Consider the following 27,050-nt stretch of genomic DNA (forward strand, 5'->3'; position numbering starts at 1 on the left):
TTGTCATGTTGAGGTGGCAGAGGCTTGTTGTCGGCAGCTGGGGAAAGTAGCTAAAAAAGTAACTAGTAATCTAACTTAGTTACTTTTCCAACTGAGTAATCAGTAAAGTAGCTAAGTTACTTTTTCAAGGAGTAATCAGTAATTGGATTACTTTTTCAAAGTAACTGTGGCAACGCTGCTGGTGACACAGCCCCACAGCATGATGGAATGACCTCCAAATTTTACTGTAGGTAGCAAGTGTTTTTCGTGGAATGCTGTGTTCTTTTTCAGCCATGCACACTGCCCCTTGTTATGTCCAAATAACTCAATTTTAGTTTTATCAGTCCATAGAACCTTATTCCAAAATGAAGCTGGCTTGTCCAAATGTGCTTTAGCGTACCTCAAGCGACTCTGTTTCTGGTGTGTACGCAGAAAAGGCTTCTTCTGCATTACAGCATCATACAGCATCTCTTTCTGCAAAGTGCACTGTATAGTTGAAGGATGCACAGAGACACTATCTGCAGCAAGATCATGTTATAGGTCTTTGGAGCAGGTCTGTTGGTTGACTATGACTGTTCTCACCATCCTTCACTTCAGCTTATCTGAGATTTTTCTTGGCCTGCCACTTCGGGCCTTAACTAGTACTGTACCTGCAGTCTTCCATTTCCTCACTATGTTCCTCACAGTGGAAACTGACAGCTGAAATCTCAGAGATAGCTTTTTGTATCCTTCTCGTAAACCATGATGTTGAACAATCTTTGTTTTCAGGTCATTTCAGCGTTGTTTAGAGGCTCCCATGTTGCCACTCGTTAGAAGAGATGCAACGAGGGGAAACATTTGTAAATGGCCACCTTAAATACCCTTTCTCATGATTGGATTCACCTGTGTAAGGAGGTCAAGGGTCAATGAGCTTACAGAACCAATTTTGTGTTCCAATAATTAGTGCTAAATGTACTCAAATCAATAAAATAACAAGGGTGCCCAAATTTATGCACCTGCACAGTTTTGTTTAAATAATTATTGCACACTTTCTGTAAATACTAGAAACTTCATTTCACTTCTCAAATATCAGTGTGTTCATCTGCTATATGATATATTTAACTGAAATTTCTGATCAAGACAACCAATGATTTATAAAGGAAAATCATGAAAATGATCAGGGGTGCCCAAACTTTTGCATACAACTGTATATCTCTATATGTGTTTATATGTCTCACCATGTTGGCTGAATGTCAGTATTTTTCTTAAAATAACTGTAGTTGCGTGTCTCTTTGTATTTCAATGTCAACCATGTCTTAACAAACATACACTCCGTCTGTTAAAACTATTAAGCGTAAGTACACCTCTTTTTACACTGACCCTTCAAACACAGCCTCATACGACCATCCATGAAAAATCTACTTAAGCTCCCAATTTTCTAGAGGAATGCAAACTTCCTACAGGCACTGCACTGGTAGTTTCAAAAACAGTTTCTACGTAACTGCTGTTAGAGCTTTGAATGCCACTGGAACCAAATAGCCAGTTCACATGCCACACTTGAAATAAGTGCAATATTTGTTTTGTGCAGTATACACTGCCACTGAAATATCCACAGATTTGTTCATACTTTTCTCTTTTTTTATATTTAATCTCTTCTTTGCTACTACGTACTACTTTTTTCTTTTTTTTATTTTGCACTTGAGACAGTAGCTCAAACAGAGGGTGTCCAGGATGGGACAAGACCTTTAGGATGGTGTTGGCTCAATTGAGACAGTAAGAGCCATGAGGGTCCCCCAGTGTGGGTAGAGGGCACCCAGTGATATTCTCTGCCACTTTGGTAACCCTCCTGAGCTCTTTCCTATTTGCCAGCCCACTGTGCAGCTGGCAAACCACATACAGAGGCAGTATGTGAGGATGCTCTCCATGGTGGAGCAGTAAAAAGATGCTTATGTTAGTTTTGTTATGTTAGAGGTCCAGACAGGACCAGACCGGTACATGGTGATGGACTTAAGTGCTGGGAGCAAGGAACAGAACTGGTTGTGAATGAAAGAGATTTATTTACAATAATTAAATGAAATAATGCTGCGCTGGTTATATGGCGTGCTGAGCCAAGACAGGGCCCGCCTGTTGCGATGGAAATTAGGGAGCTGCAGGTTCCCGAGCCAGTCTTGTAAGAGAACTGATATCCCGGAGTTTATGGTTCTGGAACTGGAGACAGGATGCGATGCAAGAATGTGGCTTTATGGCATGGAAAACCACCAAGAATCCAGCAGTGAATAGGCTGAAATCTTGGGTTTAAGGAACCCGCTGCTGATGAGCCGCTCATGCACGTGAGGTGTGTGGTGGTGATGAGTAGCAGGTGTTCCTTAGCTCCTTGACCGTGGAAAAACAAGGTCCAGGGTCACCTGTAGGTGGAATCCAATGCTTCCCAGAGGACATTCACAACTGACTCCGCAACCTTGGAAGATGAGGTCGACAGTCACTTGTGGAATGATGGAATAGGATCTACTTGAGGTAACTGTGGAGTCCTGGAATAGAGGACTGCCCTCCCCCCCCCCCAAGAAATACACTACAGGACCCACCAGCCAATGTCTAAACTCAGCAGGAACCCTAAAAAGAAAAAAAAAAACTAATGGCAAATGGGAGGTAGGGACATCCATCCATCCATCTATCCATCTATCCATTTTCTTCCGCTTTATCCGGAGGCGGGTCGCGGGGGCAGCAGCTCAAGCAAAGCCAAAGGTAGGGGCATTGGGGTGAATTTAGCCCTGCTGAGCTCCACAGGCTCAACAGCAGGGGGAGCAAGGGAGTCGGAGAGGAGAATTTCAGCAGAAATTTCAGACGGACCCAAAAGTGAATGGGGAGGAGTCCGAGTGGAGGCGGTCTGGTTTGACCCTTTACTTCTTTCTCTGCATCTCTCTTGCAAACGGCAGTATCACTGCTAGTTTGTCTTTGAGCAGAGAGGCCCCTGCGCCACTGAGTTCCAACCACCTCCGCAGCGAGAATGCGGAAATTGTTTGAAAACTCGGCCACACTTCGATACTCCTGATGGAGAGAGAGAAGACACTGTGCTGTAGAATGAGCTTTCATGGGATGGTCAAAAACAAGGCAGAGTTCACAGGAGAACTCGGAATACGTACATAAGCAGCGCAGCTGCTGTCGGTGGTGTACTGTGAGGGTCTCTCGAAAAAGACAAGAGAGCGCTGCATCAAAAAGACTGCGCATATTTCCACACACCCGGAATGTTCTTCAGGATGACTGGTCAATGGTTCGGGAGATTCAACAACTGACGTGGAGGAAGAAGCAGACTGCACAGGAGGAGCCAGGGCTGAAGCTGAGGAGGCTACAAGTTCTGAGAGTTGATCAGTGTAATGTGAGTGTCTAAGTGAGTGATGTGAGCAGCTAAATGAGTAAAACGAGTGTCATCGTGATTAACCTGGGTTGTGAGGCTCCGGACCTGGGCTTTGAAGGAATCCATAGATAGCTGTATATCTCCCAGGAATTTCCCTTGAAGGTTGAGAGCCTGCTGGACTGAATCCGTCCATATTTCTGGTCAGGTTTTTCTGTTATGCACAAGAGGAGGTTGTGAACAAAAAGAGATTTCATTTGCTTATTGTAAATAAATCTGTTTTCCTTCACAACTAGTTCTGTTCCTTGCTCCCATCATTTAAGTCCATCACCAAGTACCGGTCCGGTCCCGTCCGGACATCTAACCGTAACAATATTTCCTGAGAATTCTCAGAAAGTGGAGTTTTTGCCAATGTCTAGATATATTAAATATATTTATTTCACCATATAGGAACACTCTCAGTTTTTTGGTTTTGATAACATCTAGCTTGGTAAGGCTTGCAGTTTATCACATTGCTTGCCCTTATATATATATATATAAAAAAGAACTGGGTCAGAGGACCACCAGTGTATACAACCCCTGGCAAAAATTATGGAATCACCGGCCTCGGAGGATGTTCATTCAGTTGTTTAATTTTGTAGAAAAAAGCAGATCACAGACATGACACAAAACTAAAGTCATTTCAAATGGCAACTTTCTGGCTTTAAGAAACACTATAAGAAATCAAGAAAAAAAGATTGTGGCAGTCAGTAACGGTTACTTTTTTAGACCAAGCAGAGGAAAAAAATATGGAATCACTCAATTCTGAGGAAAAAATTATGGAATCACCCTATAAATTTTCATCCCCAAAACTAACACCTGCATCATATCATATCTGCTCGTTAGTCTGCATCTAAAAAGGAGTGAACACACCTTGGAGAGCTGTTGCACCAAGTGGACTGACATGAATCCTGGCTCCAACACGAGAGATGTCAATTGAAACAAAGGAGAGGATTATCAAACTCTTAAAAGCGAGTAAATCATCACGCAATGTTGCAAAAAATGTTGGTTGTTCACAGTCAGCTGTGTCTAAACTCTGGACCAAATACAAACAACATGGGAAGGTTGTTAAAGGCAAACATACTGGTAGACCAAGGAAGACATCAAAGCGTCAAGACAGAAAACTTAAAGCAATATGTCTCAAAAATCGAAAAATGTACAACAAAACAAATGAGGAACGAATGGGAGGAAACTGGAGTCAACGTCTGTGACCGAACTGTAAGAAACCGCCTAAAGGAAATGGGATTTACATACAGAAAAGCTAAACGAAAGGCATCATTAACACCTAAACAGAAAAAAACAAGGTTACAATGGGCTAAGGAAAAGCAATTGTGGACTGTGGATGACTGGATGAAAGTCATATTCAGTGATGAATCTCGAATCTGCATTGGGCAAGGTGATGATGCTGGAACTTTTGTTTGGTGCCTTTCCAATGAGATTTATAAAGATGACTGCCTGAAGAGAACATGTAAATTTCCACAGTCATTGATGATATGGGGCTGCATGTCAGGTAAAGGCACTGGGGAGATGGCTGTCATTACATCATCAATAAATGCACAAGTTTATGTTGATATTTTGGACAATTAAAAGGATGTTTGGGGATGATTAAATCATTTTTCAAGATGATAATGCATCTTGCCATAGAGCAAAAACTGCAAAAACATTCCTTGCAAAAAGACACATAGGGTCAATGTCATGGCATAGGGTCAATGTCAATGAGCAGATCTGATATGATGCAGGTGTTAATTTGGGGGATGAAAATTTACAGGGTGATTCCATAATTTTTTCCTCAGAATTGAGTGATTCCATATTTTTTTCCTCTGCTTGGTCTAAAAAAGTAACCATTACTGACTGCCACAATCTTTTTTTCTTGATTTCTTATAGTGTTTCTTAAAGCCAGAAAGTTTCCATTTGAAATGACTTTAGTTTTGTGTCATGTCTGTGATCTGCTTTTTTTCTACAAAATTAAACAACTGAATGAACATCCTCTGAGGCCGGTGATTCCATAATTTTTGCCAGGGGTTGTATTGTCTATACTAATGCTCACTCCTGAGTTTCCTGTGTCGTGGAGCCAGTGATGTCTGTAGAGGAAACTGGGGCACAGTGAATCAGTAGCTACTGTATATCTGCAAAACTACATATATATTTGCAGCAGTTATGCCATAAGTTTATGCATAAAGACATCTCCCTTATAAATTAGTGTTTTGTTTGATACATTAAGGGTAAAACTAAGTGGCAAATAATGTCAGTTTTTTCCTATCAAAAGTACATTTTGTGGATGTCAGTGTCTTTATATTTATTTCTCACAACAGAGGAAAGGTGGCCCAAAAAATTGTTCTTAGTTAGAAGACTACCCCATCCAGCTGATGAGCATGTGTTATGTCTTCTCCAGACTATCAGCTATTTGATAACATGACTCGTGCATCTTATGCACTCGGGGCACAGTAAATCAGTCTAGAAAGTGATTTTCTAAGCCCCAGTATCAAGTGCATGACAAATATTACTTGTTGAAGCTTATACATTTATTTTTACATGAATTATTTCTATAATTTGTGTATATAAACAACTGTTTTCAGGTTTGAACAGAAATGATGACAGTTGTCATAATTGTTTCTAAAGGACTTACGAGGTCTGTTAGAAAAGTAACGGACCTTTTTATTTTTTGCAAAAACTATATGGATTTGAATCATGTGTGATTGCATCAGCCAAGCTTGAACCTTTGTGCGCATGCGTGAGTTTTTTCACGCCTCTCGGTTGCATCATTCGCCTGTGAGCACACCTTGTGGGAGGAGTGGTCCAGCCCCTCGTCGGATTTTCATTGTCAGGAAATTGGCTGATTGACTGCTGCTTTGCTTCATCAAAATTTTTTCAGAAAGTGTGAGAGACAGCCAAGTGGAAACCATTTGGAAAATTCAGATGGCTTTCGGTGAAGATCTTATGGGGATCACACAGATTAAGGACAATTACAACTGGATTAAAGACGGCCCACAGCTGCGGATGGCGCGCTGCGCACCGAGCGGCGATCGACAGGCTCAAACGACCAGATCATTTCCAAAGTGAACGCTTTGTTGATCCGGGACGTCGTCTGACTACCAGAGAAATGGCAAGACAGCTGGACATAGCACTTTTTCGGCACATTCCACTGTTACAGGAGTTTTTGTAATGGAAAGAGGAGTGGAGAAATTCACCACAGAGCCGCTCATGGCGCGGGACGAAAGCACCTCGTGTTGGTCTCACAGGACAAGCCCTAACATGCCCAGCTCGCGCGAATTCCTCCGCATGTCTTTCATTACAAAATCTCCTGTAACAGTGGAATGTGCCACAAAAGTGCTAATGTCCACCTCTTCCACAATTTCTCTGGTAGTCAGATGACGTCCCGGATCAACACAGCCTTCACTTTGGAAATGATCTGGTCGTTTCAGCCTGTCGATGGCCACTTGGAGTGCAGCGCGCCCTGCGCCGCTGTGGGACATCTTTAATCCGGTTGTAATGATCCTTAATCTGTGTGACGCCCAGAGTATCTTCACCAAAAGCCGTCTGAATCTTACGAATGGTTTCCACCTGGCTGTCTCTCACAGTTTCTGGAAAAATTTGATTCAGCGCTGCTCCATCGCTCAGCCATTTTCCTGACAATGAAAATCCAATGAGGGGGGAGGACCAGTGCTCACTCAAAGCCTGCCCACAGGCGAATGACGCAACCGACAGGCGTGAAAAAACTCACGCATGCGCACAAAGGTTCAAGGTTGGCTGATGCAAGCGCACATGATTCAAATCAATTTAGTTTTTAAAAAAAATAAAAAGGTCGGCTAGTTTTCTAACAGACCTCGTATCAGATATATAAATATCAGATATTTTGAACAACCAGTTTTACTGTCTGTTTACTTCCATTTACATTTATGACCCCATTAAATGTAAAACTTATTTTACTACTGGATTTTGCTTCAACGGCTTTTCAAACTGTTAGCATTTAATTTAAATCAGTAAACCTTGGTAACTTTTACAAATCAAATTGATGTTACACAAAAGTGGAGAAATTTTAGCAAAAAGTACAAAATGTTATTCAAAATTCACAGTGAAACATAACCGGTGTATGACGTGTAGGCAAATGACAGGTATCCCATTCCGTGACATGAACTTTTTCAGCGGTGTCTGAGAAAACCATCTGAAACACACACATACAGCAAACATATTTTAATTAGTGCTGTCAGGTTATTAAAAAAAATAATGTAGTTGATTACAGGGTTTGTGATTAGTTAATCTAAATGAATCATTTAATTGCAGGTATATTTAAAAAAAATCTGTGTGTTTGGCGCATTTAATAATCTGGTAAACAGGGTGTGGGTTATTTCTGTTACACATCAAGCAGGTAAACTGATCTTAAATTGGGAGAAGTGTCTAACTGTAACTTGGATGGGTTAAATGCAGACAAATTTCATTGTATTTATGTGTACAATGACAATAAAAGGCTGTATTATAAAGAATGCCTATAAAAACAATTGTGGGAGTTTGGAAGCTGATTCTTTCTGCACAATATGACGCCTTTAATAATTATCTTATGAGATTTCATATTTAAATTTGTCCACTGAACATTAAAATCTGGATGAAAAACAAACCAAATGTTATTAATGCTGTTTGAGTTCAGTGACGACGTTAATTAACGGTCATTAAAACTGAATTAACATTTTGTGCATGAACATCAGTAAACGCACAAACTCCCATGTTTGATTTTTAACAATAGTTATCAAAGCAAGTTACTTCAGTATAAAAAGTACTGACATCCAACACATTTATTGCTCTCAGAAACGTGTCTTCATTTACAGACCAAGTCACTGACATCTAAACAAAATGGAGCAAAGTGTGACAGGTGCTGTAATTAATTAATCTAAATTAACGCTTTATTTTGACAACCACAGTTTTAATACTTAATAGCGACAGCCTGCAGTTATTACTTATTTATGAGCTAACAATTGGCTTACCGTCATGCTTTGTCTCTTCGTCTCTAGTCTCATCTTCATATTGTTCTATGAATTCCCAAAGTCTTCTGTACTTTTCAAGCGTGTTTCGTCTCGTCGCCAGCAACTTTCTCTTAAAAACTCACAGAGCAGCAAACACACGGAGTCCGCCATTGTTTATGTTTGTGTCGCGTATAAAACGACGTCACTGCAGTTTGCTCTGCTGATCCCGCCCACGTTGAAGAGGTAGTGGAAAAGTTGTGTAGTGGAAAAGGACGCCTGGAACCAAACCGAGTAGAGTTGAGCCAAGTAGTGCTACTTTTGTGAAGTAGAAAAGCACTTTTAGATTTGGGCGCTCTTCACCTGCGACTCCCAATGGCGCCACCCCGCGGTCAGTGACATGCGCAGTGGCTCTGGACTACAAATTTCCGCTGTCGCAACAGTGGCTGCTGGCCCATGTTGGCTGTGGCCTGTGCCAGATGCTGATTCGTCATTGACAGAGTTGTATAAAGATTTTAAAGGAAGTCTGGCGACTTATGCAAATGTCCATCTCAGGACTGTGTGAAGAGGCATTACCCAGATTTACACAGATGGTTCGAGAGATTTGGCAACTGGACGAGTGGGTTTTGGTGTTTATGTTCCTCAATTTGGGTTCAGTAAGTGTCACCGTTTATCTGACGGCATTTCTGTGTTTACCGCTGAGTTGTTTGCGAACCTCTGGGTACTGTGGTGGGTAGAAGACGCTGGACTTAAAAGTGTGGTAATTTGCTCTGACTCTCTGTCTTCACTGATGTCTTTAGTGGGTGGAGGGTGCGTGGCCAGAACAGATGTGATTAGTGAAATTTTGATGTTGCTTTTTAAACTTGGGGAGACTGGGTGTTGTGTAGGGTTTTTGTGGGTCCCAGCCCCTGTGGGAATTCATGGGAATGAAATGGTTGATGCTGCTGCTAAGGCCGGCTTAAGGACGAACGCCATCCTGTTTGATGTTCCTTTTAGTAGAATGGAGTGCTGTGGTTTTGTTAATGGTAGTATACACCAGCAGTGGCAGCACATTTGGGATACTGAGACCAAGGGAAGACACCTTCACACTATTGTTTCAAAAGTAGAGCAGGGTAATGTGTCACGGGGTGCCTGATGTCACGATGATGTGAAGTTGGCAAGGCTTAGGCTGGGTCACTGTGGGTTAAACAGTGGGCTGTATGTGCTTGGGAAACATCTGGACGGTTGCTGTCATTTTTTGCGGTGTCACTGAATCTGTTCTTCATGTGCTAATACACTGCCCTTTGTATGCAGAGGATAGAAGGGTCTTGTTCGAGGTTTGGTAGATCTGGGTTGTAGTACCTTTTCTTTGAGGACATTACTGGGGCATGGAGCCTCCCCAAAGGAGAGAGTGAATTTGGTGGTTTGTTTTTTAAAAAAAACTGTGGCTTGTATTGGAAAATATAGGGGTGTTGTGTCTATCTCATTGACATTTAATAGGTGTTCTGTGTCTTATGACCTGAGGGGGGCAGCAATGCACTGACCGTGTCTTGCCTGCCGACAACCAAGAAGAAGAAGAAGTGGCTGCTGCCGTATTCTGATCCAGCGGAAGTGAGCAAAATTGCACAGTTGACGCGGTGAATGATAAAACTCAAGTCGGTAAAGTGGACCTGCTAAAATTGAGGCAGTGAATGTAAACATTCAACATTAATTCGAGTACAGCAAATGATACAATTGAAGTGGGTAAAGCAGAGGTACTAAAATCGAGGCAGTGAATTAAATTAGCCAATGTTATATTTTTAAGACATAATATTTGTAAGATTAATATTTACCATAATGTGATTTTAATGGCATCCAAATTTAACTATTCTAATTTTCAAAGGGGCAATATTAATCAGATGTTGTTTTTTACGTCGCTCATTTTCATGTTTAATACTTCACACCTTCCATTTTTATCAAGTCCAGTTTTACCCTTTTGATTTTTAACCACATTCAATGTCTACTGCTTTCACTTTTAACAACATTAATTGTTTTACTGCTTTCATTTTCACCACAATCTATGTTTTACTGCGTTCATATTTACCACATTCAATATTTCAATTAATTTTGATCACTTTGACCCTTCATATTCCTGCACTTTATCAAATGTGTGCTGTAAATATTGAAAGACTTTAGCAGGAGTGGGTCCTGTTACAGTATATGACACTGTCACCAGCATAAAACTGAAAATCTGAATTTGGAATATTTTGTCCTAGATTGTTTATATAAAGGGTGAATAGTAGGGGGCCTAATAAAGATCCCTGAGGCACACCCTTTTTCACATGTACTTCTTATGATAGATTCTCAACTTGAACAGCCTGGGTTCTGCATGTAAGATAGTTTGTAAACTATCGTTCATGCAGAAGATAGTTGTCTTGCTTGCCTCTACTGGTGGTTGGCTCTCACTGCGGTATTGTATCACTTCCTGTTCCGGAGCACAGCGGTGTTTTTCTGTATCTGTTAGCTGTTTAATCTGTGCAGTTAGATTGATCTAGTTATCTAGATTACGATTTGTTTCCCAGTGTAATCTTTACATGCCTTAACTAAAGCACTCCTTCTGCTGAATCACCTCTAAATTATTTACACATTATTCACTTTGCGTGTTTTTAGGAATCTGCTAGCTTAGCATAGCTACTAGCTCTTAGCCGATTTAGCATGGCGGCTTCTCCTGTCTCTCCCGCACTTTTATGCTCTGGGTGTGAAATGTTTAGTTATTCCTCGGCCTCCTTTAGCAGTAACGGTACTTGTAATAAGTGTAGCTTATTCATAGCTTTGGAGGCCAGGCTGGGCGAATTGCAGACTCGGCTCCGCACCGTGGAAAATTCTACAGCTAGCCAAGCCCCTGTAGTCGGTGCGGACCAAGGTAGCTTAGCCACCGTTAGTTACCCTCTGGCAGATCCCGAGCAGCCGGGAAAGCAGGCCGACTGGGTGACTGTGAGGAGGAAGCGTAGTCCTAAACAGAAGCCCCGTGTACACCGCCAACCCGTTCACATTTCACCGTTTTTCCCCACTCGACGACACACCCGCCGAGGATCAAACTCTGGTTATTGGCGACTCTGTTTTGAGAAATGTGAAGTTAGCGACACCAGCAACCATAGTCAATTGTCTTCCGGGGGCCAGAGCAGGCGACATTGAAGGAAATTTGAAACTGCTGGCTAAGGCTAAGCGTAAATTTGGTAAGATTGTAATTCACGTCGGCAGTAATGACACCCGGTTACGCCAATCGGAGGTCACTAAAATTAACATTAAATCGGTGTGTAACTTTGCAAAAACAATGTCGGACTCTGTAGTTTTCTCTGGGCCCCTCCCCAATCGGACCGGGAGTGACATGTTTAGCCGCATGTTCTCCTTGAATTGCTGGCTGTCTGAGTGGTGTCCAAAAAATGAGGTGGGCTTCATAGATAACTGGCAAAGCTTCTGGGGAAAACCTGGTCTTGTTAGGAGAGACGGCATCCATCCCACTTTGGATGGAGCAGCTCTCATTTCTAGAAATCTGGCCAATTTGCTTAAATCCTCCAAACCGTGACTATCCAGGGTTGGGACCAGGAAGCAGAGTTGTAGTCTTACACACCTCTCTGCAGCTTCTCTCCCCCTGCCATCCCCTCATTACCCCATCCCCGTAGAGACGGTGTCTGCTCCCAGACCACCAATAACCAGCAAAAATCTATTTAAGCATAAAAATTCAAAAAGAAAAAATAATATAGCACCTTCAACTGCACCACAGATTAAAACAGTTAAATGTGGTCTATTAAACATTAGGTCTCTCTCTTCTAAGTCCCTGTTGGTAAATGATATAATAATTGATCAACATATTGATTTATTCTGCCTTACAGAAACCTGGTTACAGCAGGATGAATATGTTAGTTTAAATGAGTCAACACCCCCGAGTCACACTAACTGCCAGAACGCTCGTAGCACGGGCCGGGGCGGAGGATTAGCAGCAATCTTCCATTCCAGCTTATTAATTAATCAAAAACCCAGACAGAGCTTTAATTCATTTGAAAGCTTGACTCTTAGTCTTGTCCATCCAAATTGGAAGGCCCAAAAACCAGTTTTATTTGTTATTATCTATCGTCCACCTGGTCGTTACTGTGAGTTTCTCTGTGAATTTTCAGACATTTTGTCTGACTTAGTGCTTAGCTCAGATAAGATAATTATAGTGGGCGATTTTAACATCCACACAGATGCTGAGAATGACAGCCTCAACACTGCATTTAATCTATTATTAGACTCTATTGGCTTTGCTCAAAAAGTAAATGAGTCCACCCACCACTTTAATCATATCTTAGATCTTGTTCTGACTTATGGTATGGAAATAGAAGACTTAACAGTATTCCCTGAAAACTCCCTTCTGTCTGATCATTTCTTAATAACATTTACATTTACTCTGATGGACTACCCAGCAGTGGGGAATAAGTTTCATTACACTAGAAGTCTTTCAGAAAGCGCTGTAACTAGGTTTAAGGATATGATTCCTTCTTTATGTTCTCTATTGCCATATACCAACACAGTGCAGAGTAGCTACCTAAACTCTGTAAGTGAGATAGAGTATCTCGTCAATAGTTTTACATCCTCATTGAAGACAACTTTGGATGCTGTAGCTCCTCTGAAAAAGAGAGCTTTAAATCAGAAGTGCCTGACTCCGTGGTATAACTCACAAACTCGTAGCTTAAAGCAGATAACCCGTAAGTTGGAGAGGAAATGGCGTCTCACTAATTTAGAAGATCTTCACTTAGCCTGGAAAAAGAGTCTGTTGCTCTATAAAAAAGCCCTCCATAAAGCTAGGACATCTTTCTACTCATCACTAATTGAAGAAAATAAGAACAACCCCAGGTTTCTTTTCAGCACTGTAGCCAGGCTGACAAAGAGTCAGAGCTCTATTGAGCCGAGTATTCCATTAACTTTAACTAGTAATGACTTCATGACTTTCTTTGCTAACAAAATTTTAACTATTAGAGAAAAAATTACTCATAACCATCCCAAAGACGTATCGTTATCTTTGGCTGCTTTCAGTGAAGCCGGTATTTGGTTAGACCCTTTCTCTCCGATTGTTCTGTCTGAGTTATTTTCAATAGTTACTTCATCCAAATCAATCAATCAATCAACTTTTTTCTTGTATAGCGCCAAATCACAACAAACAGTTGCCCCAAGGCGCTCAAACCAAACCATCAACATGTTTATTAGACCCCATTCCTACCAGGCTGCTCAAGGAAGCCCTACCATTATTTAATGCTTCGATCTTAAATATGATCAATCTATCTTTGTTAGTTGGCTATGTACCACAGGCTTTTAAGGTGGCAGTAATTAAACCATTACTTAAAAAGCCATCACTTGACCCAGCTATCTTAGCTAATTATAGGCCAATCTCCAACCTTCCTTTTCTCTCAAAAATTCTTGAAAGGGTAGTTGTAAAACAGCTAACTGATCATCTGCAGAGGAATGGTCTATTTGAAGAGTTTCAGTCAGGTTTTAGAATTCATCATAGTACAGAAACAGCATTAGTGAAGGTTACAAATGATCTTCTTATGGCCTCGGACAGTGGACTCATCTCTGTGCTTGTTCTGTTGGACCTCAGTGCTGCTTTTGATACTGTTGACCATAAAATTTTATTACAGAGATTAGAGCATGCCATAGGTATTAAAGGCACTGCGCTGCGGTGGTTTGAATCATATTTGTCTAATAGATTACAATTTGTTCATGTAAATGGGGAGTCTTCTTCACAGACTAAAGTTAATTATGGAGTTCCACAAGGTTCTGTGCTAGGACCAATTTTATTCACTTTATACATGCTTCCCTTAGGCAGTATTATTAGACGGTATTGCTTAAATTTTCATTGTTACGCAGATGATACCCAGCTTTATCTATCCATGAAGCCAGAGGACACACACCAATTAGCTAAACTGCAGGATTGTCTTACAGACATAAAGACATGGATGACCTCTAATTTCCTGCTTTTAAACTCAGATAAAACTGAAGTTATTGTACTTGGCCCCACAAATCTTAGAAACATGGTGTCTAACCAGATCCTTACTCTGGATGGCATTACCCTGACCTCTAGTAATACTGTGAGAAATCTTGGAGTCATTTTTGATCAGGATATGTCATTCAAAGCGCATATTAAACAAATATGTAGGACTGCTTTTTTGCATTTACGCAATATCTCTAAAATTAGAAAGGTCTTGTCTCAGAGTGATGCTGAAAAACTAATTCATGCATTTATTTCCTCTAGGCTGGACTATTGTAATTCATTATTATCAGGTTGTCCTAAAAGTTCCCTAAAAAGCCTTCAGTTAATTCAAAATGCTGCAGCTAGAGTACTAACGGGGACTAGAAGGAGAGAGCATATCTCACCCATATTGGCCTCTCTTCATTGGCTTCCTGTTAATTCTAGAATAGAATTTAAAATTCTTCTTCTTACTTATAAGGTTTTGAATAATCAGGTCCCATCTTATCTTAGGGACCTCGTAGTACCATATCACCCCAATAGAGCGCTTCGCTCTCAGACTGCAGGCTTACTTGTAGTTCCTAGGGTTTGTAAGAGTAGAATGGGAGGCAGAGCCTTCAGCTTTCAGGCTCCTCTCCTGTGGAACCAGCTCCCAATTCAGATCAGGGAGACAGACACCCTCTCTACTTTTAAGATTAGGCTTAAAACTTTCCTTTTTGCTAAAGCTTATAGTTAGGGCTGGATCAGGTGACCCTGAACCATCCCTTAGTTATGCTGCTATAGACGTAGACTGCTGGGGGGTTCCCATGATGCACTGTTTCTTTCTCTTTTTGCTCTGTATGCACCACTCTGCATTTAATCATTAGTGATCAATCTCTGCTCCCCTCCACAGCATGTCTTTTTCCTGGATCTCTCCCTCAGCCCCAACCAGTCCCAGCAGAGGACTGCCCCTCCCTGAGCCTGGTTCTGCTGGAGGTTTCCTCCTGTTAAAAGGGAGTTTTTCCTTCCCACTGTAGCCAAGTGCTTGCTCACAGGGGGTCGTTTTGACCGTTGGGGTTTTACATAATTATTGTATGGCCTTGCCTTACAATATAAAGCGCCTTGGGGCAACTGTTTGTTGTGATTTGGCGCTATATAAAAAATTGATTGATTGATTGATTGAAACCATCCAACTGCTTGCTGGGAAAAACCAATATCTGAAAGACGACTGATTAAACTATTATGGTCGACAGTGTCAAAGGCTTTTGAAAAATCAATAAACAAGGACATACAGCCAGTGGTGGGCACAGCTAACCAAAAAGCTTTGATAACAGATAATCAGCTAACTGAAAAGTTACTTTTATAAAGCTAAATCGATAAGCCACCCAAAAATTTATCAGAAGCTACAGCTGACTGATAACTTCCAGTATTGTCTCCGGTACACTTGCAACAGCTGACAAGATGATTTTCAGTTTTAACACCACGATTGCTTCTGGCAGCATCAAAAGCAATCACAGACCCAAACAACGAGTCAGCACTTCAGTCTTTGAGCACACTGCCCACTGCTGAAAGCTCCTGCTTACTACATAGCACTGAAGCAGTTGAGAGGAGCCTTGAAAAATAAAGCAGTGCTGACTTATGGTTTTGATTTATAAATAACATTAATACGGATAGAATAACTCCATTAATGTTAATTCTGTCATTTGTACAAAGTTAAAATATAACACATATCTTTTAATTTTAAATAATGCACTAATTCTGAAGTTTTGTAACAAACGCAGACAGATGCCAAGGGATTATGGGTAAATGAGCCTCCGTTAACACTGATTGGTTGACTCATTCATTCTATGTAAAAACCAACACATTAATGTGAGGTGTGTGTGTTGGTGTTTACATATAAATGTGCTTTTGTAAAATATGCCTTTTTTATTTATAAAAAAAGCAATTTTGTTGTGTGGGCCGCTGAAGAGGAGGTACTGCTGGCCCACCACCACCAAAGGGCGCCCTGTCTGGAGTGCGGGCTCCAGGCACCAGAGGGCGCTGCCGCCTCACAGGAGCAGCCGGGGTGACAGCTGTCACTTATCGCCTATGACAGCTGTCACCAATCATCTGATCAGCAGGGGTATATCAGCAGGACGACATCTCCACCTCTTTGCCGAGATATCGCTCTACCTAGAAGGTACCGTACTCAGCCGACTGTGTTCTTTGACATTAACCCTTTGTTACTTTTGTGCATTAAATAGCAGACATTCTTCCAACGAGAGGTGGAGGTGGTTTTCCCGCCATACGGGTTGCACCCACATTTAACTGTTTTTGTTCCTCGCCAGCAGTACCAGAGCCAACACGCGGAGGCAGTGGCCACCTGGGAGTTCGGGACTTGGCGGCTCCAGTATTCCCGGGGTTCGGTGGCGGAGGAAATCGTGTGGTTCCGGTTCTGCTTTGGACAGACGTCTCTTATCTTCGAGCCTGCCCATGTGACACATTTTTGTGAATTGACTTCTTTGTCTATTGTTGTAATCCGTTGTGTTTGTTGTGCTTATTCACAACAGTAAAGTGTTGTTATTTGACTTCCTCCATTGTCCGTTCATTTGCGCCCCCTGTTGTGGGTCCGTGTTCCTACACTTTCACAACAAATTTCCAAAAAAGCCAAAAGTTCAAGTTGTGATTTGACAACCGGCTGATATAACCGGGGTCAAAATAAATGACTCTCCAGCAGTATGAGCGTCTAGACGGTCATACTGCCATGAACACGACTGGCTAGTAGATGGCAGTAGAGACCATGAAAACTTGCCAAAACAAAATTCCAGATAATCCGTGTCTGCTACGTTTAAGATGCGTGGATTTTAACAAACGCAAACTGAATTTGAGACATCTTATATATTACTCTGGAAAAAAGATGGCAGACAGTGTTTGACATAAGCAGGACTCTAAAAAGCAAACAGGAATTGGTTGCAATGATTCCAATTGAAAATAATGGAGAAGCAACCTGGGCTTCTTGTGGCATTTTTACATAAAACTACCAATAACAATAACAACATTAATAAATAGTGTTTTAGGTAAAATATACAAAGAGTTTAATGCTGTTGTCTGTGTGGAGCCTGATCAGAGCGTCTCAAATGCATTTCTTCTGTCGTGCATGTACTGAGATTACCCACAATGCACCTGGACAAAGCATGTCCACACTAAAACCTTCAAAATTAGTGCATTACTTTAAAACTAAAACATATATCTGATATTTTCACTTTATAAAACTTCAGAAAACTTGTCCGAAATTAGTTTGGTTAAAATTTTAACCATAAGTTAAAACTGTATGCCTCTGAATGACTTAGGTGATATTGCCAGCATATCAGTATGGGGTCAAAAGAAATTACCTTTTTTCTTTTCTGTGGCCAGCTCTCCTTTGTTTGCAGAGGATAGAGCACTTTGTCCTGGAACCAACTTTTCTCTGTTTACAGAGAATAGAACTGCATATCTACTACAAAAAATTTAACAGGTAAGTACTCAACTGATTTTAGACTTAATAATTGTTTGTAACTGTAAAGCTTTGTTCACCACACTTGCAAAAATATATTAGTGGTCTAAAAGTTATCAGACCAAAAGTTATCGGAAGATAATGGGTCCGATGATGGTTTTCAAAGTTATCTGAAAAGCTAATGCAATAATGAAAACATTAGCTTTGATAATTAGCTGTTAGAGGATTAGTGGAACTGTGCCCACCACTGCATACAGCATTGTTTCTTGTCAAGAGCTTTAGTTATATCATTTATTACTTTCATGGCAACAGTTGTAGTACTGTGATTTTTGCAGAAACCTGACTGAAATTGTGACAGAATTGAACTGGTAGCCAAAGATTCTTTAACCTGATCACTGACTAGTGATTCAAGCACTATTGACAAAACAGAAGTTTAGAGATTGGTCTATAATTGTTTAAAATACAAGGGTCCCCTCCTTTTAAAAGTGGGATAACAAAGGCAGATTTCCAGTCCAGGGGTATTTCATTTGAAATCAAGGTAAGGTTGAAAATATAGCACAATGGATTGGCTATAATTTCTGCTGCAAGCTTTAAAATAAAAAAACAAAAACAAAAAATGATTCTACATGATCTGGACCAGCTTGTTTTCTAGTATTAAGTATTAATATATGTAATAATTTTGAATAAATCTTTCTAATCATGTGTTTTTTCATTATATTCTAAGTTGATTCATTATTCCCCATGAATTAGTGTCCGGGGCACAGTGAATCAAAAATTTTAAAAGCAGTTTTAAACACCTGTAAATTACACTTGGGGCGACATGAAAAACACAGCCTTATAAACAATAACTTGCTGTATTGTACATCCACAATAGAATGAACTAAACCTATGCATAATGTGTTTATGTTGCCACAAAACAACATTTCTGATCCACTGTGCCCCGGCTTCCCCAACAGATAACAAAATGGATTTGACGAAAACCAACAAGCTAGCAACTTCAAGAAGAAAGTTTTATCTCCAGAAGCCCTTTGGCCTCACTCGATGTTCGGTATAAATTATTTTACCAGCTCCTGTGTGTGACAACCACACAACAGTATGCTTTGAAACAAAGGAACAGTCCACATGTAGCATGGGTGCAGTATATCGGCAGAGCTGCCGGGTCTCTGTGACAAAATCAACTCAATAACCACTCAAAACCAGCAGAACCAATAAAGAAATGCCCCCTCCAATACCAGAAATGTAGGGATGCACAACGTCTCCCAGGAAGTCATAGTTCAATAATATTTAATAGGAACCAGCTGGTTGCCTTTTCAGTTAGCAACTCGCAAGCAACAGGAATCATTTTTGAAAGCATCGGTTTAAACTCACTTCTCATTGTTTACAGTTTGCAGAGTTTGACACTGCCTCCTCCGCCCCACCACCCACAGTTGGTCCCCATCTGATGATGGTTGCAGCTGAGTAAGTCTGGCCACAGTCTCAAAGATCTTGGATTGTGGTTATTATTCCTAATTAGATTAGAATAAGCAGAAATAGGGCTTGTGACCAAGTGATTCCGGAACGTTCGGAACCAGAACGTTCCCGGTTCAAGGCTGCTCATGTCCATTCTCCATGTAATGTGGAGGTGCGTGAGGAAGGGCATCCGGCATAGAGGTTTTGCCAAATCAACATGCACATCCACCTCAGGTCTCAAGACACAAAAACAGCTTCTTTCCACCAACTTATTTTCCTCACTGTACATATTAGCATAATAAACCTTCTTTGCAGCCAACAATGCATTTTTATTCTTCAGTACATTTTGCAACAGGCAAAATGAAAAAATGTCTAATCTGAGATGCACCATTTATACTCCAGACTCCTGGAACTATGTGGTCCCAGTTGACCGGACACCCCCCAATAAAAAAAAAAAATCCTCATCCAGGACAGTATGAGACCTGTTTTAGTTTGTTCCCTGGACCTCCCTAGATATAAAAAGTGGATGCCACACTGAATTGGGTTGGACTACCCATGTGACATCATTTTCAAAATGGCTGCTTACAAAATTAGTGAAATCTCATTATCGCACATACTTATCTCAGCTTCTAAGATAGATAGAAACACATTTTTGGTGTCTACACCCATGTTTTTAGTGTTCAGGAATCCAGTGACCATATTTCTAAATGTATATGTCTGTTGCTTGGCTCATAATTGAACATGGCTGACAGTGAAACCAGTGGAAATGAGTTTTTACATGTCTTCTGGGATACAAGATGTTAGCCTACATGTAGAAGTATTTGGGTGTTTAATATAGTGCTGTTGTTGTTGTGGATACCCAGTAGCCCTCTAAAACTTCAAAATGGCTGTCAACATTGCAGTGTGGGGATGCCACAGCACCAAAATAGTGTATGCAGAACATATTATTTTTCTAGTGAGGCATATATATTTTGAAACATTTAGAATTATTCTCTTAAAGCAAAATAATACTGACCTGTATTATATGACAAGAAATAAACGCACTTGTATGCTTCCTCTTGACGACGGCATAGGACAGTTCCCTGATTGTCCGCTTGAGCACTTTCCCACTGGACCCCATGTTAAAAGTTTAGAGGAGAAAAAAGCATGTTTCCAGTTTAGTAGAAAACACAGTTTTGGTCTCTATAGATAGTTTCCCCCTTTATGACAGCTGTACTTGGGGTAGTTTTTTGAACTTCTTACTTTAAGATGTTTTAAAGCTTGAGTGTCGCAAGTCGTGTTCATAGCGTAGCTGGCTCTGCAGCCACAGAGCTGGCAGTCTTTGAGCTCCGTGATAACATGTCTTGTTGTGTAGTTCCTTCTCCTCACGGTTTGTCCAAGTGACTTTATCATGTGATTTAATTTGCATGCTACCAACGTTCACACTTTTAGCCACTATTGTTAGCTTGCACACACTGTATATATAGAGTAGCTTGATCTGTTAAGTCCAGTTAAGCCATGATTAAATAGAAAATAGCAGGTCATAATTTTTAACACCCACATCAGTGCAAACTGTTAGGAGAACCACCACTCATTCCCCAAAAATATGATTTAATAAACACCCAAAATGAGGTTAGGCTGTTGGCTTATATTGTTGGTAACTTGAAGTTTTGGGGCCATGCTCAGTCTTCAGGCTGCCCAGGTCATCCATGGTGTTACCCATGTTGCACCTCTTTATCCATATATGGGTTAGAGTTAGAGCACCCATAGCAGCAAAGTTTGGGCTTCGTATTGGCTCTTCTGGGTATCTGTAGGAGTCCTATGGGTTATGTCACTATATACAGCATGTACGGTCAACAGGTGTGTACGCTAAACACTCAGTCACGTGGTGTGAAGCAGTGAACCGCATGCTGAATATTCGTGACCAACATATGGCTACCCAGCTTCTTTGAATGACCTTAGCTTAACAACAAACAAACAAAAAACAGGGACAATTCCAAAACAAGTCAAAATGGTCAGTAAATCCAAACATGGGGGCTCAATAGGTAGACTGAAGGCATGTATTCAGAGCAAATAGTCAAGAAAACTGTGCTGATCCACAGTAAAGTGTGGGAGTAGGACTCGAGGGAAATTCAGACTTTCCATAACACGTCTTTTACAGAAGATGGAAGTGAGTGCAGCAGCTCCAGGAGTTTCCCCAAGATGGCGGAGACTGTAGCTCCGGTAAAACCGCGGGTGGTTATGTGAAAGAAATGCGTTTCATATGATGAAGTCATACCTTGTCAAAAACGCTATTATGTATAAATGCATGTAAAATGTAGCTGTACAGTTATGTTGATGTGTGTAGAGCTGAGGTGATAACACCTCACAAAACAAATAGTCAAACTCAATTACGTAAAGTCACACAATTTGACATTGTTAAGTCATTTAGAGTTGATGCAACATGCATTGTTAACTTACTGGATATCAACTGAAATAACTAAAAATCTGTAAACTATGAATGATTGAAAATTAATGATGTAATGCCCCACCCACACAGCTGCTTAGAGGCTGGATCAATATTTATGAGATTGTTTATTTAATGTATACACTTATATTTGATCACTTTCTTGAGTGGGGGCACACATTCAACCTGTCATCATTAATTTTTTGTCTTTTAAACTTGTTTTGTGTCACAGCACTTGATGCTGCCGGGGTGAAAGGCACTCTTCGAGGCGTACCCGTGCGTACCGGCTGTAGAGGACTGCATGTCTCTTCCCAGTACGGTGCACGGCTGTGCTCCGCCTTACTTTCACCTCTGCAAACCCGCATTGCCCAATCAAATTTCTTCTGCTTTTATATTGTAGTGATGAGTAACAATGATGGTTAAGGGAGATGTAACGGAGTAAATGTATACATTTTATTGAGGAAATGTAGTGGAGTAAAAGTCGCCAGAAATGTAGAAAATAATACTTCATTACATTGCAACACTGTATTTTGAGATGTCCATCCATCAGTGGTAATGGACACCATGGGTGCCTTTGTCTTCTCATACAGCTGAGGAACAAAATTTGTCGAAAAATACTTTTGGCTTGGTTTGTCAAATTATTTACGATTACAATTCTCAATTTAACTTATCTGTCCACCTCTGTTTAACTTATCCGTATCCACCTTTATCTTATCTAGGCATCAGCTGTATTGGGGTCCCAGGTGAAATTCGAGGTTATGAGCAGGCACACAGGATTTATGGGAAGCTGCCGTGGTCCAGCCTCTTCCAACCAGCTATCCAGTTGGCTCGACAAGGGTTCGCTATTCCTGAAGTCCAAGGTCGATACATCTCACACACTGATACCAATGAGAGTCTGGAGCTGCGGTATGAATGACACCTGAGAATATGATGACCAGAAAAGTGTGTTTCTTCTTCTTTTTTTACAGCATGTTGATGTTTTTCTTTCTATTCTGCAGTAAGTTCTACTCTGATAAGGATGGAAATTTACTGAATACTGGTGACATTGTGAAGTTTGAGAAACTTGCAGATACCTTGGAAATTATTGCAAATCAAGGGGCAGATGCCTTTTACACAGGAAAAATAGCAGAAAGTTTAATCCAAAACATACAGGAGGCAGGTATAGTGTCAGATATATCATCATCCTTTCTTTTTGAGCCATTTATCAGCACTGTAAAAAGAAAGCATGATTTAATATGTGCATCATCATCATCATCATCATAATAAAATAACCTTTATTTTCATTGTACACAGATCCAATGAAATTTGTCCTCTGCATTTAACCCATTCTAATTACAGTTAGACACAGAAACCAGGATGTGTCCAAATAACATTTTCTTATGTTTCTTATGTCTGATTATGTGCAAATAATGTACATATTTAAATCACGTAAATCCAAGAGACTTTATTTGTTTTTCTCCATATGTATCATTCCCTGGAAGAGTGATTCCATAATGAATTCAATCAATCAATCAATTTTTTTTATATAGCGCCAAATCACAACAAACAGTTGCCCCAAGGCGCTTTATATTGTAAGGCAAGGCCATACAATAATTATGTAAAACCCCAACGGTCAAAACGACCCCCTGTGAGCAAGCACTTGGCTACAGTGGGAAGGAAAAACTCCCTTTTAACAGGAAGAAACCTCCAGCAGAACCAGGCTCAGGGAGGGGCAGTCTTCTGCTGGGACTGGTTGGGGCTGAGGGAGAGAACCAGGAAAAAGACATGCTGTGGAGGGGAGCAGAGATCGATCACTAATGATTAAATGCAGAGTGGTGCATACAGAGCAAAAAGAGAAAGAAACAGTGCATCATGGGAACCCCCCAGCAGTCTACGTCTATAGCAGCATAACTAAGGGATGGTTCAGGGTCACCTGATCCAGCCCTACCTATAAGCTTTAGCAAAAAGGAAAGTTTTAAGCCTAATCTTAAAAGTAGAGAGGGTGTCTGTCTCCCTGATCTGAATTGGGAGCTGGTTCCACAGGAGAGGAGCCTGAAAGCTGAAGGCTCTGCCTCCCATTCTACTCTTACAAACCCTAGGAACTACAAGTAAGCCTGCAGTCTGAGAGCGAAGCGCTCTATTGGGGTGATATGGTACTACGAGGTCCCTAAGATAAGATGGGACCTGATTATTCAAAACCTTATAAGTAAGAAGAAGAATTTTAAATTCTATTCTAGAATTAACAGGAAGCCAATGAAGAGAGGCCAATATGGGTGAGATATGCTCTCTCCTTCTAGTCCCCGTCAGTACTCTAGCTGCAGCATTTTGAATTAACTGAAGGCTTTTTAGGGAACTTTTAGGACAACCTGATAATAATGAATTACAATAGTCCAGCCTAGAGGAAATAAATGCATGAATTAGTTTTTCAGCATCACTCTGAGACAAGACCTTTCTAATTTTAGAGATATTGCGTAAATGCAAAAAAGCAGTCCTACATATTTGTTTAATATGCGCTTTGAATGACATATCCTGATCAAAAATGACTCCAAGATTTCTCACAGTATTACTAGAGGTCAGGGTAATGCCATCCACAGTAAGGATCTGGTTAGACACCATGTTTCTAAGATTTGTGGGGCCAAGTACAATAACTTCAGTTTTATCTGAGTTTAAAAGCAGGAAATTAGAGGTCATCCATGTCTTTATGTCTGTAAGACAATCCTGCAGTTTAGCTAATTGGTGTGTGTCCTCTGGCTTCATGGATAGATAAAGCTGGGTATCATCTGCGTAACAATGAAAATTTAAGCAATACCGTCTAATAATACTGCCTAAGGGAAGCATATATAAAGTGAATAAAATTGGTCCTAGCACAGAACCTTGTGGAACTCCATAATTAACTTTAGTCTGTGAAGAAGATTCCCCATTTACATTAACAAATTGTAATCTATTAGACAAATTAACACTTACTAGTTCAGCCCATAAGGTTCTGGTTCTGTGGACCTGAAATGCACTCTGTGTTTGCTCCGTGCAGTCATGTGTTTCCATGTGCTGTGCCCAGGAGGAACGCTCACACTGGAGGACTTGGCGTCGTATCAAGTTAGAGTGAGTGATGCTTGGGTTGTTCTGCTGGGAGATCACCAGATGTACATACCACCACCGCCTGCAGGAGGCATCACTCTCAGCTTCATTCTCAATGTCATGAAAGGTCCATTCTGAGCGCACACATACACACACATATGCACACACACACACAACGTAGCTGCTGCTCGTCTGCAATCTCAGCTGACCTGAACCACGTAGTGCAATTTACTTGACTGGCTGTTTGACAAATGAAGGTTTGTCATAAGAACAATAATAGTAATAATAATAATAACTTCAATTCATGTAGCACCTTTCATGCAATCCCACAGATTTATATGATGGTAATATATAATAGTAATATGACTACTGACCTTTATTCCTGCTCCATGAGCTATAATAATCTCCCTCCCTCCTTGCACGAGGAGACATTCTGACACTCACAAGTCCTCGTCCTCCCTCCTTGCTTTGTTCATAGAGCCAGACGGTTTCTCCTCCTGTGGCCAACTTATGATCCCAGCTGAGTATCTGATGACTGGTGGGGCGTATGTATGTATTGATGGCTCAGATCTTGTTGTGGCTTCTCAGCACCTGTCTCACCTTCTGGAGGTATTTGGCTGTGGTGGACACAGTTCCGCTAATCTGCTAACCACTAATTATCAACGCTAATTTTCAAGTCAGGCTGGGATTTGAACTGAGGATCTTCTGGTCTCAAACACAATGCCTTAACCACTAGACCATCACGTCCCCTAAGTCTGAAGATTTTAGTGCCTGCCTACTACATGTTTTGTAGCAGACAGACAGCTATAAGAGGTACAGCTCAATCCTCTGTAGACAGAGACGAGCTGACTAGAGGAGAGCAAGAGTGAAAAGGATCATTTCTCTTTAAGGAAGAGAGGTCTAAATACACTGATGGGCAAATCCAGTAAGAAATGTGATGCTCTTACAACCATTAATCAATGTTTTGTTGATGAGTTAAACCGTTTCTTCTGTAGATTTGATAAAGTGGATGATAAACAGGAATGTGATGAGATCTGTAAAAATCTTCCAGCAGGAGCTCCCACAGCTATCACTGAGGATGACGTGGCTAAAAGTCTTTCTAAACTGAAGCCAAACAAGGCCACTGGCCCAGATGGCCTGAAAGCCCGTCTACTCAAAGACTGTGCTCCTCAATTAAAAGGAGTCTTTTCCAGATTGTTTAATTCCCTTCTTGTCACAGGAGTGCCCAAATCTTGGAAATTCTCCATAATAAGGCCTATACCAAAAAAGCCAGGGGCAAGCAAACCTGAAGATTTTCAGCCCATTGCCATAACCTCCATATTATGTAAAACTATGGAGAGAGTTTTAGTTGACGTCCTGACCACCACAGTGGTCAGTGAACTAGACCCTCTGCAGTTTGCCTATAAGAGGGACAGAGGTACTGATGATGCCAGATTGATCTTGCTGGACATGATCTCAAAGCAGCTTTCACTTGCTTAAAGCATACGCTCGGGTTTTGTTTGTAGACTTCAGTGCAGCTTTTAATTCTATGAAATTACATATTCTTCTGAAAAGGCTGGCTGATTTAAATGTTGAAAAGGGCCTGATGCTCTGGATCAGAGACTTTCTGTCTTGTCACCCTCAAAGAGTTTGTGCTAACAAGATTCTGTCAGGAGAGCTCATCATAAGCACTGGCTGCCCACAGGGTAGCGTTCTTTCACCTCTGCTCTTCTCTCTTTTTACAAATGAATTTGCAGTTAATGACACAAACTTTAAACTGATTAAATACGCGGATGACATGGCCCTAGTCGGCCTGCTACAGAAGTGTGACTCCTCTGGCGAAGCCTCCTATCTCGCTCACATTAAGGCTCTTGAAGCTTGGTGTCTCGACAGCCAGCTGGAAATCAATGTGTCTAAGACAAAGGAGCTTGATTTTCACACAAAGCAAGAACTGACCATGCAGCCAGTTTCACTCGATGGCCAGCTTGTTGAAACGGTTGAAACTTTTAAATATCTTGGTACAGTTCTTGATAGTCACTTGAGCTTCTTTGAAAACACTGATTTTATCTTTAAGAAATGTTCACAGCGACTCAGTCTTCTCAGAAGATTGAGTTGTCTTGGTGTTAATCCGCAGATTTTAGAGCTTGTGTATTCTGCACATATTGAGAGTATTTTAACATTTCATCTTTGTGTTTGGTTTGGTCACTTGAGTTGTAAATATAAGGACAAATTAAATAGAATTGTAAAAATGGCAGGGAAAATTGTGGGAAAACCCCAGAAGACTCTGGCCCACATTTACACTGACAGGATGAGGAGGAAAGCTGAGAGAGTCCTGGCAGACAGCTCTCATCCTCTGTCCTGTCAGTTTGAGCTCTTGAAGTCTGGGAGGCGCTACAGAGCTCCTCTGGCCAAAGGTTCTTTCAAAAAATCTT

At 40.9% G+C, this 27,050-nt stretch overlaps 1 protein-coding gene across 1 annotated transcript in view; it reads left to right on the plus strand.

Moving 5' to 3' along the window:
- The window catches only part of ggt5a (gamma-glutamyltransferase 5a), a 223,320-nt gene that overhangs the window by 103,492 nt on the left and 92,778 nt on the right, over positions 1–27,050 (plus strand). Inside the window, exons 7-9 of the mRNA XM_034169431.1 lie at positions 22,305–22,491; positions 22,584–22,744; positions 24,620–24,766. Of these exons, the coding sequence (XP_034025322.1) occupies positions 22,305–22,491; positions 22,584–22,744; positions 24,620–24,766 (495 nt within the window). The remainder of the gene's footprint in view (positions 1–22,304; positions 22,492–22,583; positions 22,745–24,619; positions 24,767–27,050) is intronic.

Source organism: Thalassophryne amazonica, chromosome 5 (genome assembly GCF_902500255.1).
Source record: "Thalassophryne amazonica chromosome 5, fThaAma1.1, whole genome shotgun sequence".
NCBI classification, from domain to species: Eukaryota; Metazoa; Chordata; class Actinopteri; order Batrachoidiformes; family Batrachoididae; genus Thalassophryne; species Thalassophryne amazonica.